The sequence below is a fragment of the Fragaria vesca genome, linkage group LG3, assembly GCF_000184155.1.
Source record: "Fragaria vesca subsp. vesca linkage group LG3, FraVesHawaii_1.0, whole genome shotgun sequence".
Taxonomy (NCBI): Eukaryota; Viridiplantae; Streptophyta; class Magnoliopsida; order Rosales; family Rosaceae; genus Fragaria; species Fragaria vesca.
Genome location: NC_020493.1, coordinates 14,564,273 through 14,581,712, shown reverse-complemented (window position 1 = coordinate 14,581,712; position 17,440 = coordinate 14,564,273). Strand labels below are relative to the sequence as shown.

The following is a 17,440-nucleotide window of genomic DNA, read 5'->3' as shown; positions in this document are numbered from 1 at the left end:
CTTTTTTCTTTATGCTAAAGACTGATTACTAAGCATAGCCCCTAGAGTAGCCTGCTCCAAATAAGTATCAAAGTTAATGCCTCACAGAAGGAGGAAATGTTGACTCCCAAAAACACTGCCTTAAGCATTGGTGACCAACGTGGCAAACGCATTGGCAACAAAGTTAGCTTCTCAAAAGATTTGATGAAAGGGTATGCTCTGGCAGAATCTCGCAATCTTCTTGATATCCAGGACAATCCAAATCAGCCTCCATGGACATTTAAATTTCCCGTTTTCTCTATGTGCTTATTGTGTAATCAAAAGTCTAGACTTGTTAGAAGCTCTTTTACCGTGGCATGGGCATGGACTATGGAATTATGGTTTAGACTTGTTGGAAGCTCTTTTATTAACGGGAAGGGTGGTGGGTTTCCAAAGCGTAGTAGACCCTTCTCCTTTTAGATCAAGGGTAGTTTCGTGTCCTACATCACTTATCTCTGAAAAACTAATATCTCTTAATTTATTATTTAAATTTAAAAAAAAAAAAAAAAAAAAAGCAAAGGCATCTCTAAACTGGGGGTCTGAGGCTCTCTTTAATGGTATGCCAAAATGCACGGACCGTGTTCTTTCCCCGTTCAATCATGTCCTGGATTGAGTGGATTCTAGATTCTTCTCATTTGGTCCGACCTTCCCCACCGAATTTGCAACCAAACCCTGTTAGGGTAATGCGTTCAATCAACGCGTACAGCTCCATCACCACCGTCCATCTGTGTAACTCATCTTCCAGGTTTACTAACCATGGTTAGTTGAACGTGTGGTTCAGACCCCCACCGTCAACCGCGCTTGACGCCCCTATATATAGAGACCCGGAGGCTCTGGAGATTTCTCAAACCAAATCGTTGTCGTTGTATCGAAGCTGCTTGTTCTTCGGGTAAGGTTTCAGAAAGCAAAGCCTTACCCCCGAGTTAGGGTACGTTCGCTTTTTCATTTCCTCGTTTCGTTTCTGCATGTAGCTCTTCTTTCTTAATCGTTGTGCTGCATGTACTTATTTGGTGGATAGTCGATTATATTTGTATGTGTACTTTTTCTCTTTGGGATGCTAATCATGCTAATTGCTATGTTTGATTCTGCTTCTACCACATACATGTTATGTTCTGGACTTCTGGTTATATCGTCGTCTTGGTCACCGGTTTACCAGGCTCTCCGAGATTTATTTGTTAGGTGGTAGTGGCCGGAAAAATGGAATGATATATTGGTTTCTTTTACAGCACTGATCGGACGTTTGAATCAACAAGCTAGCTTGTCATGGTTTTGATTATATCTACGCTTCTATGTTGTATGCATGATTCAGTAAATTAATGTTTCTTGGTTGTGACTTGTGATGTCAATGGTTAATTTCCAAAAGTATCGATCGATTGTTTCACTGTTTTGGGAAAATTCTTGTCTGTTGGCGTTTGATCGAACTGTGGTGGAAAATAATTCTATGTGGGAGTTTTCAAATGATTGTTTAGACATGTTAATTTCCATGTTCCCAATTATTGGGATTGTAGGCAAAGTATTGAATTAGTTGTGATAGTAACTAAAATATCCATCGATTTATGTGTTTTTGTGGCATTTTTCAGCTTCCTTTGTACGTGTACGTCAAGAGATCTTTCAAGCAAAGCACATATATGGTTGAATTAGACGTTGTGATCACAACTGCTTTTGATCCATTTGCGGAAGCGAGAGACGCAGATGCACCGGGGGCCAAGGAGTATGTGCATATCCGCGTGCAGCAAAGGAATGGGAAGAAGTGCCTGACGACAGTTCAGGGGCTGAAGAAAGACTTCAGCTACGAGAAGATACTCAAGGACCTCAAGAAAGAGTTCTGCTGCAACGGCAATGTGGTTCAGGACAAAGAGCTCGGCAAGATAATCCAGCTCCAAGGCGATCAGCGCAAGAACGTCCTCCAGTTTCTTATTCAGGCAAGGATTGTTAAGAAGGAGCAGATCAAGATTCATGGTTTTTGATCCGTCGATTGATACATGAATCAACTTCATTGGGGCTCAATCAGCTAGTTAGCTACTATTTATGTGTGCGTGGTGCTCCTAGTCCTTGATTTGTGATACTGTGATGTATGTAATATTGGTATGAATAACTGGATGGTTCGTCTATAATACGTGTGCAACTTATGATAGACTTCTCTCCTGGTTATAGCATTTGTATTAAACATGTATTTGGAATATCACCGAATTTCATTAATGATGTGCCTAAAGCATGATTTTGATGACAAATTGGCTCTCCCTCAACATTCTCTTTTGAGAATTCCTGAGCAGACTATCCAATTCTTAGAAGTTCGAACAGATTATAGCCAATCAGTAGGAACTAGGAAGCGTCAATTACGCAAAAAGCAATTGAAAAGTCTCTGTTTAGTACGTTGTCTCTACTCTCTAGCGTCCGAGAAGTGAGCTGGTAGTTTGGCTCAGAGCACCAATTTACTACCCTCTTCTGCTGCCTGCTGGTTCTTCTACTTCTTTAGTCCCCATTTGAGACAAACACGATGCGTCTCAGAGTATTAGACGTGAACACACGCAGCTCTAACATTATGGGTCATTTGGAATCAAGACCTGTAGCTCAGTCTTGAGCTGCACATCTACAAGTCTTATGAGTAAGTAATATGATATAATGTAGGATTCCTACTCCTTGTCTTGAATTATAGATAAAGCAACTAAATATCATTTAGTGATATAAATGCAGTAACTTTTTATGAGAATTGAGAAGGGCTGATCAATACAACGTCCTAGCTAGCCTGTGACTTCTCAGACTAGCTACGAGCTAGCGATCAAGAATTCAAGATATCTAGCTAGCTCATAGATAGATGGTTGAATACTAGATAGACTCACAGATCGATGTTCTAATGGCATTCTCTCCTCAACTTATTTTCACAATTTCATTTTGCAGCTGAAGAATGGCTAGTGTCATAGTGACCTAGAGTCCCTAGACTGATCATATCGGACGTGGTGGTGAATCCAACAATGTATATATCAAGGAAATTTCTTGCGAGAGAGATATATATATATATATATATATATATATATATATGTTAACACGAAACTCGCTTTCTGATCATCGTTCTTACATATATATTATTATTACTTTTGGCCGGCCGTAGGAAGCAGAAATTGACAAATCTATATACATACAGACACATATTATATTTAACAAGCTATACAGATGGAACCGCCACACCTCAATTATGAGAGGCTGTTTCGTTCTCACATCCAAGAAGCTAGCAATATGGCCGGTAGAACCAATCAAGCACCCTACTCTTCTTCATCACCTTCTTCTTCAGTCCCCATTTCATACAAACACGACGTGTTTCTCAATTTCAGAGGTGAAGATACACGCTCTAACTTTACCGGCCATCTTTACACAGCTTTGCGCAACAAAGGAATCAAGACCTTCATAGATGACGGGCTCAAAAGAGGAGAAGAAATATCTCGAGCACTTTCAAAAGCAATCAATGAGTCAAGGATGTCTGTCATCGTGTTCTCTGAAAGCTATGCAGAATCACCATGGTGTTTGGACGAACTTGTTGAGATCCTTGGATGTAGAGAATCAAAACGACAGATGGTTAGGCCAGTGTTTTACAAAGTGAAGCCCTCTGATGTACGACACCTTAAAGGTACTTTTGGTAAGGCACTTGCTCAACATGAACTCTATTTTGAGCATGATATTATGATTGTGCGCAGATGGGGTGCAGCTCTTTCTGAAGCTGCCAATTTGTCCGGCTGGCCTTTCAAGGATCAGTATGTACAACTCTCTACATCTTCATATTTCGCTTCATACAAGTTGGTGTTTTTGTTCATTATCTTTGTTAAGGGATCAATTTTTATTTATTTTTTGATAGGAATGAATCTCGGTTCATCAAACGCATCGTTAAAGAGATCGCAGATCAACTATCAAACTCCAAGTTATCCCTGGATGAAATCAGGGATCCACTTGTGGTAACAGCTACAGAGGTTATTCCAAGACCACCACCTAATATCGTGCTGAAAGAAACTTGGTCCCGTCCAGCTGAGGGTTATCTGAAGATAAATTATGATGGTGCCTATACTGTGAGGAAGGGAGGTTTAGGTGTGGTTGCTCGGGATACAAAGGGACGTTTTGTGGCAGCAAAGTGCAGGTTGGTTAATGTCGAATCGGAGGACGACGTGGTGGCAATGGCAGCACTGGAGGCTCTGTGTCTAGCAAAGGAACTTGGTTGGCCGCGAGTTTGTTTCGAGGGTGACTCTGTACGTGTTGTTAATGCTCTGCAAACTTCTACAGCTTCTGATGATTCTGACACTTCCTCATTCTCCTCCTCCTCTTCTTCTTCCTCCTCCTCGTTCGGTCAGATCATTAGTGAGATTCAATATATGTCACGCAGCTTTCAGCAGTCTACATTTTCTGTTATTCACCAGAAGGCTAATGCTATTGCTGAGAATCTTGCTACACATGGTTTATCAAATCCCGAAGACAAACATTGGCTTGCTAAGCCCCCGACTTTTCTCGAGTACTCTTTGCGTATAGAAAAGTCTACTTCTTCTTATTGCTGAGAATCTTGCTACACATGCTTTATCAAATCCAGAAGACAAACGTTGCTTGTTAAGCCCCCTACTTTTATCGACTACTCTTTGCATCTCGAACAATCCTACTTCAGCTACGAGAAATATATTTCTGCTGCACCAGCACTGTATCAGCACAGAGAGCACGGCAAAATTATTCAGCTCGAAGGAGATCAACATGAGAATGGGCGTAAATTAGCACTGTAATAGAATTCGATTTTGATGATGCATAATGATGGTTAGGCACTGCCCTTCAAATCTAGCATTATTTCTCTTCGATTTATATTATCAGAGAGCAATGTGGCTCTAAATATACACAAAGGAATTATTAGCAAGCATGAAAGAAACGAAAGCGTTCACCAGAGACAAACTTACACGCTAAAAAAAAGCTCTCTTCAATTATTCCTCGAAATATCAACAAACCAAGATGAAGTCAAAAATAAAGAAGATGCAACTATTTAAGCTGATGCCTTTGTAATGATGCAACTCAAGCAATGCAAACTAAAAATTTTATCATCATGGCAACTATCTATAACTGCTGGGGGGTAATGAAAGCAAGCATTGCTTACTTGGCTCAAAGTGCCTCTGAATCTAAGCATATAGCTCCTCAATTTACACATATATGCCTAGTGGTACAACTAATGGGTTGTTTGCAGCAGTAACAGAATCACAACACAAGAGAGTTAAAATAGCTTGCCCTGCTGTTGGGTTCCACTTCTCATCATTGTGCAGAACTCCTCGTAGTTGATCCTACCATCCTGTACGCCCAACAGAATTGAGTACTAATGAGTATATTATATGATAATGCAGACGAGTAACTGAAGAAAATGAATAGTCTGGAGAAAGATTGATTAACTTACATTATCTGTATCTACTTCAGATATAATATCCCGAATTGTGGCTTCGTCACCCATTCCATACTCTTTCATAGCTTTTTCTAGCTCATCTCTAGTAATAAACCTGTAAACAGGATAAAAGCATTAGCTACTTAATGGGTAGTCAGATACTAATGTCTCTTGAGCTGTATATTGTCAATTTCCAACGGAACTCTTTTGCTCTGTTTACTACTGAACTAAAACCAATTAAACTTGCCTCAGTGCACCAAACTAAGTACAGATGATGTTTACAAACATCAACTGGAATAAATTTATTTGGGAGAATATGGATTACTGTTTTACAGATAACAAAGAATTTAGATTGACAACTGGATTCAGAAAACCTAGAACCAGAAGAGGAGAACTGAGGTCAATTGTCACAAAATTGTTATTACGTGCGACAGTAGAAACTTCCCAGTCCTTTGGATATGAATGTCAAAGATTTGTTTTCCCAAAAAAAAAAAAAAAAAAAAAAAAAGAGAGAGATCCAAGAATTGTGGACAATTCATGGATGTTAGAAGGGCTTACCCGCTGTTGTCTGTGTCAAAATATTGAAAGGCTTTGTAAAGATGTTCGTCCCTCTCTAGCTTGTGTCTATGCATTGTAGCAGTAATGAATTCAATGTAATCAATTCCTCCATTGCCATCCACATCAGCCTGAATGTAAATAACAAAATATGAGTTCGGTAGGATGCGGCAATGCAACAAAAAGTTGGGGTATTAAGAATCCAATAATAGCTTACAGCTTCCATTAGCTGCTTGACTTCAGCCTCAGTCAGCTTAGAGCCAAGTCGAGCCAATCCTGACTTCAGTTCATCATAAGTGATGGTTCCACTCTTGTCAGTATCCATGTTTGCAAACATTGCCTTAAGCCCATGGATTTCTTCTTCAGAAAGATTCTCAGCAATAACCTATAGTATAATCAAATTCGTGATTTGATAGTCAGATAACAAATGGAGTTCTTTAGTGATTCAGAGGCCTATGAACTAGAACACACATACAAATTTGTAAATACTTCATGCACGCAAGCGGCATGATAGACCTACCTTCAATGCAAGTTTTTTAAGTTTGTTCATTGCTCTAAACTGCTTCATTCTAGAAAGCACTGCGCTATCTATGGGTTTGTCTGATGCTTCTTCCTTGATCCATGGGTGCTCTATGATGAACATCAAAATACAAAAATTTCAGTTAGAAGAAAGGTGTAGCCAACTTAAGTATAATTTTAATGCAAACCGAAACGTGCTTGCAGAGTTGCAGGAATGAAAAAATCTACAACGGGTAGTAAACTACAGGGACAAGGAGCTCTCTATTTTCAAAAAGATTGAAATGCGCCGATACTAAAATAATACTCTACTACATTTTCACTTCTTTAAAATTCAGGGGCATAGTGGGGTCTTGAAGAAGAGTAAGGCTGAACTTCACAAAGAGTTGCAAAAGAGTCCCATTATTGCTTCTATAATGATATGCCATGAAACTTCTAGTGCAAAGTGTGTCTGCTCATATGTTGTCATATACTCTTTTAGGGAAAACACTTTTGATTAAAATACTGGGACCTTCTCTTGTGAATTTGGTGAATATGATATCTACAGAATTCCATATTTGACTATGAAACCTCACAGAAAGAACAATACATAATTATCTGCTAGCCACGCACAAGGGTTCTTCTACATGAAAAGTAATGTGATTGCACGAAAGCCAAACTATAATAGATAAAACCATTGTGGATGAACGAGTTTTTCAGTAGCTAGCCATAAATACCTAGAACCTGAGCTGAAGTAATGCGCTTTTTAGGGTCTTGTGTCAGCATCCTCCGGACCAGGTCCTTAGCACTGTGTGATATTGATGGCCATGGTGCACTCTCAAAGTCAATCTCTCCCTCCAATATAGCATCAAATATTCCCTTCTCAGTTTCTGAACAAGTCATGTAAAAACACGATCCAGCAAAGTAAAAACTACAGAACCCAAAAATATACATCATATCATGTTTATAGAAACAAACATAGAATTGTGTTTTTACCAGCCCAAAATGGAGGTACTCCACTTAGTAAAATATACAGAATAACTCCTGCACTCCAGATATCTATTTCCTTGCCATATCTGCGCCGCAGTACTTCAGGAGCAACATAGTAAGCACTCCCAACTATATCACGATACACCTTTCCTGGAAAATGGAACATATATGAATAACTATTCTTCAACTGGAAGTACATGAATATAAAAGCATAACCATGTACTAATAGGCCAACAGTTGTCACACATATGTGCATACTACTTATATAGGCAGTAAATTACTATATTTACAGACTATTCCGCGGTAGTTCAGGAAATAAGTGATGTGATGACCAGTTGAATGCAGTTAGTCCAATAAAAGTCAATTCAGTGATCTTAAGACATAAATCTTTCCATGATGTTGTCTTGGGGATAACTATTAAATCCATGAAACTACTAACTATTTAAAACGAGCAAACCTGATTGTACATTAAGTTTAAGGAATAAACTCAGCTCATCAAACATTTCAAATATATTATAACCGTGGTGTCAATAGTAAACACAATAGTCAAAGATCCAGACACAGATATACCAGACAAGGCTGCAACATTCTTTGGCTTGGTTTAATATTCAAACATGAAGCTCATAGTTAAATACTCTTCACTATCCTGTACTCTAAAGATGCTGCAACTAATACGACATCTACATTGCATATTCTGACTCTTCACTTCACTAATTTTTTTCAGTGACATATTACTCTTCCATTGCCAGAAATGATGCAGGCCAAGTAGGAAATATGACAATAGAAACTGCTTGGTGCACCATGTATCAAGCATAACAGAATAAATTCAAATATAGAAGCAGTGATTTCAAAGGTTGATGAAATTCAATTCCGGTTTACCTCACTGTAAAGATAAACTCAATATCTACCACTAAATAAAAGTAATAAATTCAATAATTACCAGAAGATTTTCACAAAGAGAATATCTACCCAGCTACATAAGCCCCAGTCATCATAATGATTTTTAAAGCCAAATTGGCTTAGTCTTCTTTCAAACTTAATCATATTGTATGAGATCCAGCAAACTTTTAAATAGACTTGGCCATAGGTCTAGCATTATACTATTTCAAACATACGCTTAGCAAGCAACCAAGTGTTAGATGAATAGAAAATGCACAATTCACCTAAATAACTTTCCTATAATATAAACCAAATAGTCTTCCTAGCTATAAGGATCGAATTTCAAGCAAGTAATGCAACTATTTGGAACATACATTTAGCAAGCAAACCTAGTTTTAGATGACTAGAAAATGCACAATTCACCTAAAATACCTTTCCAACAATATAAACCAGTTAGTTTTCCTAGAAAATATGAGTGAACTTCAAACAAGTAAAGCAACTATACAATGCTCCTTCAAAAATTCACAAATGAACAACTTAAAAGCCAACATACCTTCTTCGATGAACACTGACAACCCGAAGTCAGTAGCCTTGAGAAGGGCATTCTCATCCTTGCTAGACAGCAAGAAATTCTCAGGCTTGAGGTCTCTATGCATCACACCCATGAAATGACAGATATGCACAACACTCACAATTGACCTGCATATTGCAGAAGCTGCTCTCTCACTATAATGACCCTTTGCAATAATCCTATCAAAAAGCTCCCCACCAGCACAAAGCTCCATACAAACATGCACAGACTGCTTATCCTCATAGGACCCCTTGAACTCCACAATGTTTGGCTGCCCACTCAAATGCTGCAGAATCTGAATCTCCCTCTTTATATCCTCCTTGTCATTTTTGGTCACCAGCTTCCTCTTTGAGATTGACTTACAAGCATATTTCATCCCAGTTGAATTCTCAGTACAAAGATAAGTAACCCCAAATTGCCCTCTACCCAACTCCTTTCCCAAGGTGTAGTGAAGCTTCACATCCTCATATGGCTTCCCCAGAATGGTATCTGGCCTGTGAACTGGTTTGGGGTGTCTGGCTGGGACAGATGGCTTCCAAGCTGGTTGGGGTTCTTGATGGGCAGCCATGCCACGCTTCTCTGGTATCTGATGGTGTTGCTGAGCAGAGGCTTTGGGTTGGTGAACAACTGGCTCATGGGGTTTTTGGTAATGTGCTCCAGCTCCTCCACCTGATCTGTACCCATTATGCTGTGGCTCTGGCTCTCTGCTTTTGCTTAGACACTTGCCCATCTGGCCTTATTCCCAAAAAGGACAAAACGGATTTGTGTGATACCAAAGATTGAATCTTTTCAAGGAATGGAGAAGACCCAAGTGGAGAATCTGCTCAATTGGGTAAGGATGAGCTGATACAGACTGAATTTGCAAGTATGGATTTGTATGATAGCAAAGATTGAATCTTTTCAATGAAAAGAGAAGACCCAAGTGACAGACTTTTGGATCAGAAATGATGAAAAGCAAAGGTTGAGGATTCAAGGAAAAAGGGGAGAACCCAGATGAGGATCAGGGAATAATATGCAGAGGATTTGGTAAAGATAGCAAAAACTTGGGAAAGGGTTTTGATGGGAATGGATCAAAGTGTTTTGGGCTTTTGAAGAAAAAGTACAAAGCAGAGGTAACACTGGGTCAACTGTTTCTGTTTCAATTAAGTGGAAATGGTGAACATTTCAGTCAGTCAGGGATTCCTCATAGGACTAATCAATGCCAATGAAGTGACAAGACAGCAAGCCAAGGCTGGGAGAGCTAAAAGGATTAAGGAATGAAGGTTGACGGGTTATTCAATCATATCTTCATCTTCATATTCAAGTAATTAAAAGATGGCAGTCTTAGAGAGGTGATGGCTAATATTTTGACAGTGATGCACATCTCAAACAATTAGGAAGGTTTTGTATCCAACACGATTTTGGGTGAATCACTAACAATCAGTTCTAAACTTGTGCAATGTTATATTAAAATTCACAACTAACTCACTAACTTCATGATCAAATATAAAGATTTTAAAAGCAGTAGTTAAGTATAATATAGTGTGATTGAATCTAGGCATTAATCTTGTTCCTGTTGCGTGGCTAATATTTAGAGTTTTTGACAGTGATGATGCATTGTTATCTAATCTATAACAGGTGCGCTTGATGAATATACATCACATATATATGATAAGTTAAATTTGTAACGTTAAATTTAACTTTAAAAGTTGAATAATTTAAACTAATTAGTAAAGAAATCGAAATTTCATATGAAAATATACAGTATAACGATGATGTATATCGAGGTATCATTATTGCTTGAACCACATACACCAACAAAGTTGAGAAAACTATCATTGAAAGAGATGATCACACAAATCCCAAAATAAAAGGAACATTGTTTTCATCAAGTCACAGACAAGTTAGATATTTGGCAAGTTGGGAGTTTCAGATCCAGAAAAGGAGTTAGACACTGGACGCGCAGGTACATGGGAAATTGTTGTAGCTCCTAGACAAAGCGGGAAACATGAAAGGTGTGTCTATCATGGGCCACCATCACAACCTGCTTGACCAACCAAGAACACACACTCGTGATGATCAAATCAGACCAATTAAACAACACTCGTAATCACAATTTCGACCTTCAATTGATACTTGGTCTATATACCACGCGGTTTTGATTGAGATGATTCCACAAGGTTTGAAGCAGTCTCCAAATGAATGTTACATGGTAAATACTGAGGAAAATTTGACCCTCACAAAGATCAGAAGTTAGAACATTTCGAATCTTATGTATTTTATTATATTATTGAGCTGTAATTTGCTTTTGGGAAGCTACAAAAACTTGAGATTGTTATTGAGCTTGCATCGTAAACATGACTGGCTGCTTTCTCATGTTGCTTTATTTCATCATCATTTTGTTGTCTTATTATACATAAAGCATGATATGGTGTGAATCACATGTTATTTTGTGTTGCGTATTTGGATATTTTTGGGGATAAAGTATTTCTTCTGATCCTAGAATCTGTTATTGAGTACCAGAATACTACTAATATCAAACGTGGCGTATTAGCAATAATCATAGCAGCCATCCTAGATTCCTAGATAACAAAAATAAAGAAGTAAAGCTTCTTTCTCTTCCATATTGTACAACTTTTTACCAACTGATCCACTAGACAAGAATCATATCTTAAGGATAAGGCAAAGTACACTACACCACTAAGGTGTGCCAGTTCAAGTCATCATCATGCATGTTGCATTAGATTTAATCGATGGAGAAGGACTTCAATGGATCCAAATGCATGAGGCTTTGAAATCATTTTTTTTCCTACAAGATATTGAGGTTCATTCAGACATTGGATCGATATTAAGATAAAACCAAGAAAAGAAGAGAGGAGAACTTTTCTAATTAAAATGATACTGAACTTCCCAACTTTATATATGCTATATAGGTGATTACTGTGATTCTGGGGGATTAGTATTAACTTCAGTAAACTACAAATTAACCAACCGAAATAGGTTCCAATATCTAGCTGCGATAAGGTTATCAATGCAAGGTTCCTCAACTTTTCGATTTTTCCACAAGAATAATCCGACCATTCCACTCAGTCTCATCTAGAGCTCTGATTGCCGCATCAGCATGTTCATCACTTTCCAAGGTCAAGAACCCAAATCCACGTGAATCTCCGGACCTTGCAAGAAAATTTAATGTAACCATTCAAATTGAGAGAAGATATAACTTGAGTAGATGTTTCAATATGAAGTCTTCCCCATAGAAAAGCCATACGAAAGGTAATGAGTAAGCAAAATAGGTGCTCCACTATAAACTAAAATGCAATAATCCATAACAACAAACCAATTGAATGCAGTTAAAAGCAGCAATTTACCTCTTGTCTCTAACAATACGAACATCTTGCACTCGGCCATACCTAGAAAATTTCCTTTCCAAATCTCTCTCTGAAGTTAAGAAGCTGAAACCTGCAACAAATAAATTTCTACCAGGTTTCCCTAATCCAGTTTTCCTATTAACAGGTGGTGACCAACGTGTCCTTCTAGGAGAAGGGCGATGAGAATTATGGTGTTCAGGGTAAGAGGACCTGTGCCTTGGAGACTGCCTTCGCTTGCTGTAAATTAAAGGATGAAATATCAGGACAGCAGAACAGATTAGATGTTATAGATAATACAACACGAATTAGAGCCAGTACTTACTTTAACCAATGATTCACCTGAATAATGAAGTTTTGGATTACTATCCTATTTTCAGAAATTCTTGCAGATAAATTATGTATTAGAAAAATGCAATTGTCTCAGTGTTGTGAGGTCATCATATAAACTAACCAAGTGAAAAAGATTCACATATAAACCAAATCTAACACTATCTAATAATTTGTTGCCAGTCGAAAAGGGATTTTTCACTAGAAAAGGGAGAGGATATAGAATTTAACCTTGTCAATCTATGATGGTCACTTGAATAAGGGGATCTTGACCTATAATGAGCTCTTGAATGGGGGGACCTTGATCTATTATGGGATTTTGAATATGGGGACCTTGATCGATATCTATCACGATAACCTCTCTGGTAGGCATGAGCATCTCTAAGTCGAGCGGGTGAACCTCTGTGTCGAATGGGTGAAACTCTGTGCCGAGTGGGTGAACCTCTGCGCCGAGTGGGTGAAACTCTGTGCCGAGTGGGTGAACCTCTGCGCCGAGTGGGTGAAACTCTGTGACGAGTGGGTGAACCTCTATGCAGAGTGGGTGAATGTCTACACTGAATGGGTGATTGTGACTCTAATCTGTTCCTTTTCCGATACTTTGGAGGTGAGTGATGGGACTTTAAGGATGCAGATAGATGCTTCACAACAAAACAGTCTTCTGGGGGCTCTTGTCGAATGCCATGCGTAGAAGCAGAGGTCTGCCTCACAGGAGATAAGTGATCATAGAAAACTCCTGCTTGCACGTCAGACCTTTCAGGTGAAGAAATTCTCTGCCTATGAGATTGAGGTTCATATGATGGGTCTGGAGAACCTTGCTGAGAAGATATATGCTCATGGTCATGAAGAGAGTGAAGTGGCAGAGGAGACCCTTCAGGTGAAATTGGCATTTCTCTCCTAGTCATAGGAGATATTGATCTGCTGGCTGATCTACCATGAAACTGAAGGTCAGACTGGGTTACTCCTCGTAGTCTGTTCTCATCTGGGGAGTCATCTTTGTTTGATTCATTATCCAACCAGTGTGATTTGGGAGAAGATAATGACTGCCCTGTTTGTATATCAGTAGCTTCCTTTTCTATTCCATGAATGGAAGATGTAACTATATCATCCTGTAACTTCTCTGAGCTGATATTCCTTACTCTTCCAGCACGAGGAAACCGAACCAAGTAAGAATCTCCGGCTCCCTGGTTTGTAGTTTCTGTCAGAGGAAACTCCTGAGAATTAGGAGAATCTTCAGTTCCCATTTCATTATCGAAAGTTTGCGACTTAGATTGAGAGGAGGTTTTAAAAATATTACTGCCATGCAACTCATCCATCTCACCTTGGTAATGATTACTGCCATCGTATGTGGACTGAGTCCTCTCTTGAAAATCAACTTTTGTTTCTATGGTATTGTCATGATCAAAACCAACAGGCACAGGATAAGATTTTACTGGAGATTCTGGAATTTGATCTTTGAAGTCTGCATCTAGTGAGTGAGAAATCGCTTGCTCATGTTCGTTGAGTTCCTCATGACATTCATGCCCTCTATCAAAGCTTTTTTCATCCGGATAACTATGAACGACTTCAACGTTATCAACTTCAAATTTAAGGTCTCGTTCTCTGGCCAACATGGAATCATCATTTTCAAGATGATCATCCATATTTTCTATTGAACTCTCTTGCGAGAACCCCTGCAATTTATTCAACCAAAAATAAGTGATCACTTTGAAAGCCATAGAGACAACTGAAAGAAATCATGTTGAAGTTCCAAATCAGAATGTTCCAAGGTATTATGCTATCCCAGCCATAACTCGCAATCTCACATACAGAGATGATTTTAACCACTATGCAAGCAAATATGACTTCTATTAACAAAGCAATGCTTAAAAGTTGGTGTCACCTAATGAGAAGTCTACAACTTCACTTCAAGAGAAGTGAAAAGATATTTCCAATATTCAAATTTCCATTTAAACTAAACATGCATATGCATCCTGAAAGATTAGTTACTCCATAGAAATGAAAACACTAATCACACTAATGAATCGACATTGATGTGCAACACTTAACAATTCAAGCCAAAAGCTGCTACAATTCAAATCCATAAATAAGCATCAGAACATTTCCTCAAATCTTGAATTTAGAACAGTTGGAAAATTCACCAGCAAAATGATCTCAGCCTTGATCTAACAAATCCTTAATACAGTTTTAAGCTTCCAGATAATTGGGTGAACATGATAGCTTCATTTCATTGCTACAGTTAAGTCCCTTCTTGTGTCTACAAGCCTAACCAATTACAGGCAACACTTCCCATCCAGCATATATAGGAAGCATAATCCTCCTTCTAGCAACCTCCAATGGCTCCAAAAACTTGTGCAATAGCTCAACCACGACTAAGGACCACAGAAAGGATATCAAATCAAACACACATAATGTTTATGACCTCTAATGATTCCGCAATTGCACTTTGGGACAATATGAAACATAACTGCTTGGTGAGATATAAATTTCATATATCGCTCACCTCAAGCCTTGAAATTGTCCCGCTTTATATCCGACACACCTTCCATAAGCTTAAGAATCCAGAAACAAAATACAATTCATAGAATTCCCGGCAGACGAATCAATCTCAGTTACATCTAGACTTCTGGTACACCTAAACACAACCACATTTATGAAGCCCCCTACATTGTGTTCCAACCAACTTATTTCAATAGGAGTCTTATAAACACCCCTTCTTTGATACCACGCCACACCCAGAGAACACTCTCACTATCTTACCAGCTGTACCTTTCGACACCCATTTCAAAAAGAAAATCAAAGTAATATATACAATTTGAGACCCGAAATGTAACAGAGCTGAAAGCCTAATCATTTTCTCAATTTCACAATTGCTAACATGGGTGGCAATAAATTAACAAAACCTATCCCAAAACTCAAAAAGTCCAATTCTTTACACAAGTAAACAAACCAACCTACAAGTAAACAATCTTTAAAAATAAACAAAAACAGCATGCTTAACATAATCACAACATCTTCCATTTCAAATATTAAAAAAAGTGAGATTTTTTTCCTCTCTTCTTTAGAAAAAAGAGGAAAAAAGATTTTGTTTAATTTACAAAAGAAGAAGACATAGAGAGAGAGAGAGAGAGAGGAGGAGGAGGAAGAAGAGAATACCTGTAATATTTGTGTGCATGTGAAATTTGCTTCTGCCAAACGAAGAGAGACAGAGAGTCTGAGTCGGAGAGTGAGAGAGAGATTGAGGTTTTGGGTGATCGAGAGAGAGAAAGGAACCAACTTCACGTTTTGTCGGATCTATGGGGTCAAGATCAACTATATTGAACTATTGGTTTCACATCCGTTTTGGGTCCAGAGTGATATAGGCCTAGAGAAATTCCTATTGTTGCCCAAAACAAAAGCCCCCTGCTAACATATGGTATTGGCCCAACACAACATCAGGCAAAGTAGCAGTCCGATGACCACTATAATTTGATCACCAAGAGCAGCCAAGGCATTCGTGACAAGTTTGCCCCCTCTAAACATGAGTAAACTCGGGAGACCGGAAACTATTAGTCCACGGGTTCTAACATCATGAACTAAGGTACATATGAGTCCACGATTTTGAATTTTTCCATTGATTGAATCTATTAAAAGTTTCAATTTTCAGTTAAGAGTCAGTCTGGTTCGTAAGAGAACAATCGATACTATTTTCATTTTACTTTTCAAATAAAAAATTATATTAGATTATATTCGTAATCTTTAAGCTAAAATGACACAAATATAACATTTTTAGATTTGTGTCATGAATCAGTGACTAATTATTATATGATGAAAAATGGCCCTCATTGCCGCATTTCACTCTCTTGTTAGAGGTGAGCCTACAACACAAAAATCTATAATCACCTAAATACATAATAAGCATTTTTTGTCAATGCACACAATTGTGGTATGACCGTAAGTTGTTCGTGTAAATGGTTAAAACGAAAAATTGCATACGTGCAAGCTCAGAGACAAACTGAGCATTAAAACGATGTGCTATCAAATTAGTAAGCCAAACCCCTTGGTTTCGATGGGCATGAAAAATTCAAATTTTATGAGTTTTTAGTTACAGTGTTTCAGTAACGTTAGAAAAGTAGATAAAAAAAATATATTTTTCTTTTTGAAAAAAAGGGAAAATGAATATATTGAGAAGGGAACATAGAATGATTCACTTACATCCACTCGGAAAAGAACAAAAACGATCATTCCAACACAATATTTAAGATCTTGACTCTTTTCTAAGTTCATTCATTTACCTTCACTGACCAAATATCTTTAGCCTCTTTGTGTCTTGCGTTCGAGATTTCCTTTATGTTCTATGGAATATCTTCTTATGATCCCTCTCTTTTCAGGATCCTCAGAAAAGTTATCAAACCTTGCTGCCCCTCCAAGCTTCCTTTGGAATTCTTTGCCGAGGTTTTCAACTTAAGTAATTTTTGGTAGAAGCTTTTGATATTTTTTGTTTTACAATAATGATTAAAAAACGAAATAAAAAAGAAAACTAAATTAAGCACATAGAATAGCATATCTTTGAAAACAAAACACATCCACATTAAGCATAGTTATTCATTTCCCGTATCTCAAAATTAAACTGATGAATACTAAACAGCATGGAGTTGTATATATCTTGTCAAATCTTGGTGGGGTTGATTCTTGTTCAGGATAGCATTGCCAAGTTGGAAATGGGAAACTCCAAGCCTCTGCATTTATTTTGGTAAAATATAAAAGAACCCAGTTGCTCTAAATAAGCTATATATATAAATATATATATATATACAATGCTGATCAGGTGCGGATTTCCATTTTTACACCACTTTTCGATCGAATTTCCTCATCTCCACCGTCCTAGTATCT

General features: G+C 38.0%; 4 protein-coding genes across 6 annotated transcripts; 2 read left to right on the top strand and 2 right to left on the bottom strand.

Moving 5' to 3' along the window:
- Window positions 1-865: 865 nt before the first annotated feature.
- On the top strand, window positions 866-2,246 carry LOC101310202 (protein translation factor SUI1 homolog). 3 transcript variants are annotated; one of them, XM_004294339.1, is made up of 2 exons: window positions 866-946; window positions 1,599-2,246. In XM_004294339.1, the coding sequence occupies exon 2, from the start codon at window positions 1,647-1,649 to the stop codon at window positions 1,983-1,985; it is 339 nt and encodes a 112-aa protein (XP_004294387.1). In that variant the 5' UTR covers window positions 866-946; window positions 1,599-1,646; the 3' UTR covers window positions 1,986-2,246. The 3 variants fall into 3 exon arrangements, with proteins under 3 accessions (XP_004294387.1, XP_004294388.1, XP_004294386.1); XM_004294340.1 differs by having other exon boundaries at window positions 896-907; XM_004294338.1 differs by lacking the exon at window positions 866-946 and having other exon boundaries at window positions 1,002-2,246.
- A 943-nt stretch (window positions 2,247-3,189) lies between these two features.
- LOC101299460 (TMV resistance protein N-like) lies at window positions 3,190-4,663 on the top strand. Its single transcript, XM_004295773.1, has 2 exons — window positions 3,190-3,764; window positions 3,866-4,663. The coding sequence occupies exons 1-2, from the start codon at window positions 3,190-3,192 to the stop codon at window positions 4,551-4,553; spliced, it is 1,263 nt and encodes a 420-aa protein (XP_004295821.1). The 3' UTR covers window positions 4,554-4,663.
- Window positions 4,664-4,919: 256 nt separating this feature from the next.
- Window positions 4,920-9,939, bottom strand: LOC101309915 (calcium-dependent protein kinase 9-like). The gene is made up of 8 exons (XM_004294337.1): window positions 8,880-9,939; window positions 7,454-7,597; window positions 7,195-7,347; window positions 6,483-6,592; window positions 6,180-6,347; window positions 5,966-6,093; window positions 5,423-5,522; window positions 4,920-5,320 (listed from the first exon to the last, which is right to left on the bottom strand). The coding sequence occupies exons 1-8, from the start codon at window positions 9,625-9,627 to the stop codon at window positions 5,246-5,248; spliced, it is 1,626 nt and encodes a 541-aa protein (XP_004294385.1). The 5' UTR covers window positions 9,628-9,939; the 3' UTR covers window positions 4,920-5,245.
- Window positions 9,940-11,774: 1,835 nt separating this feature from the next.
- On the bottom strand, window positions 11,775-15,842 carry LOC101309621. The gene is made up of 5 exons (XM_004294336.1): window positions 15,725-15,842; window positions 13,890-14,241; window positions 12,803-13,766; window positions 12,245-12,481; window positions 11,775-12,049 (listed from the first exon to the last, which is right to left on the bottom strand). The coding sequence occupies exons 2-5, from the start codon at window positions 14,209-14,211 to the stop codon at window positions 11,920-11,922; spliced, it is 1,653 nt and encodes a 550-aa protein (XP_004294384.1). The 5' UTR covers window positions 14,212-14,241; window positions 15,725-15,842; the 3' UTR covers window positions 11,775-11,919.
- Between the last annotated feature and the right edge of the window lie 1,598 nt (window positions 15,843-17,440).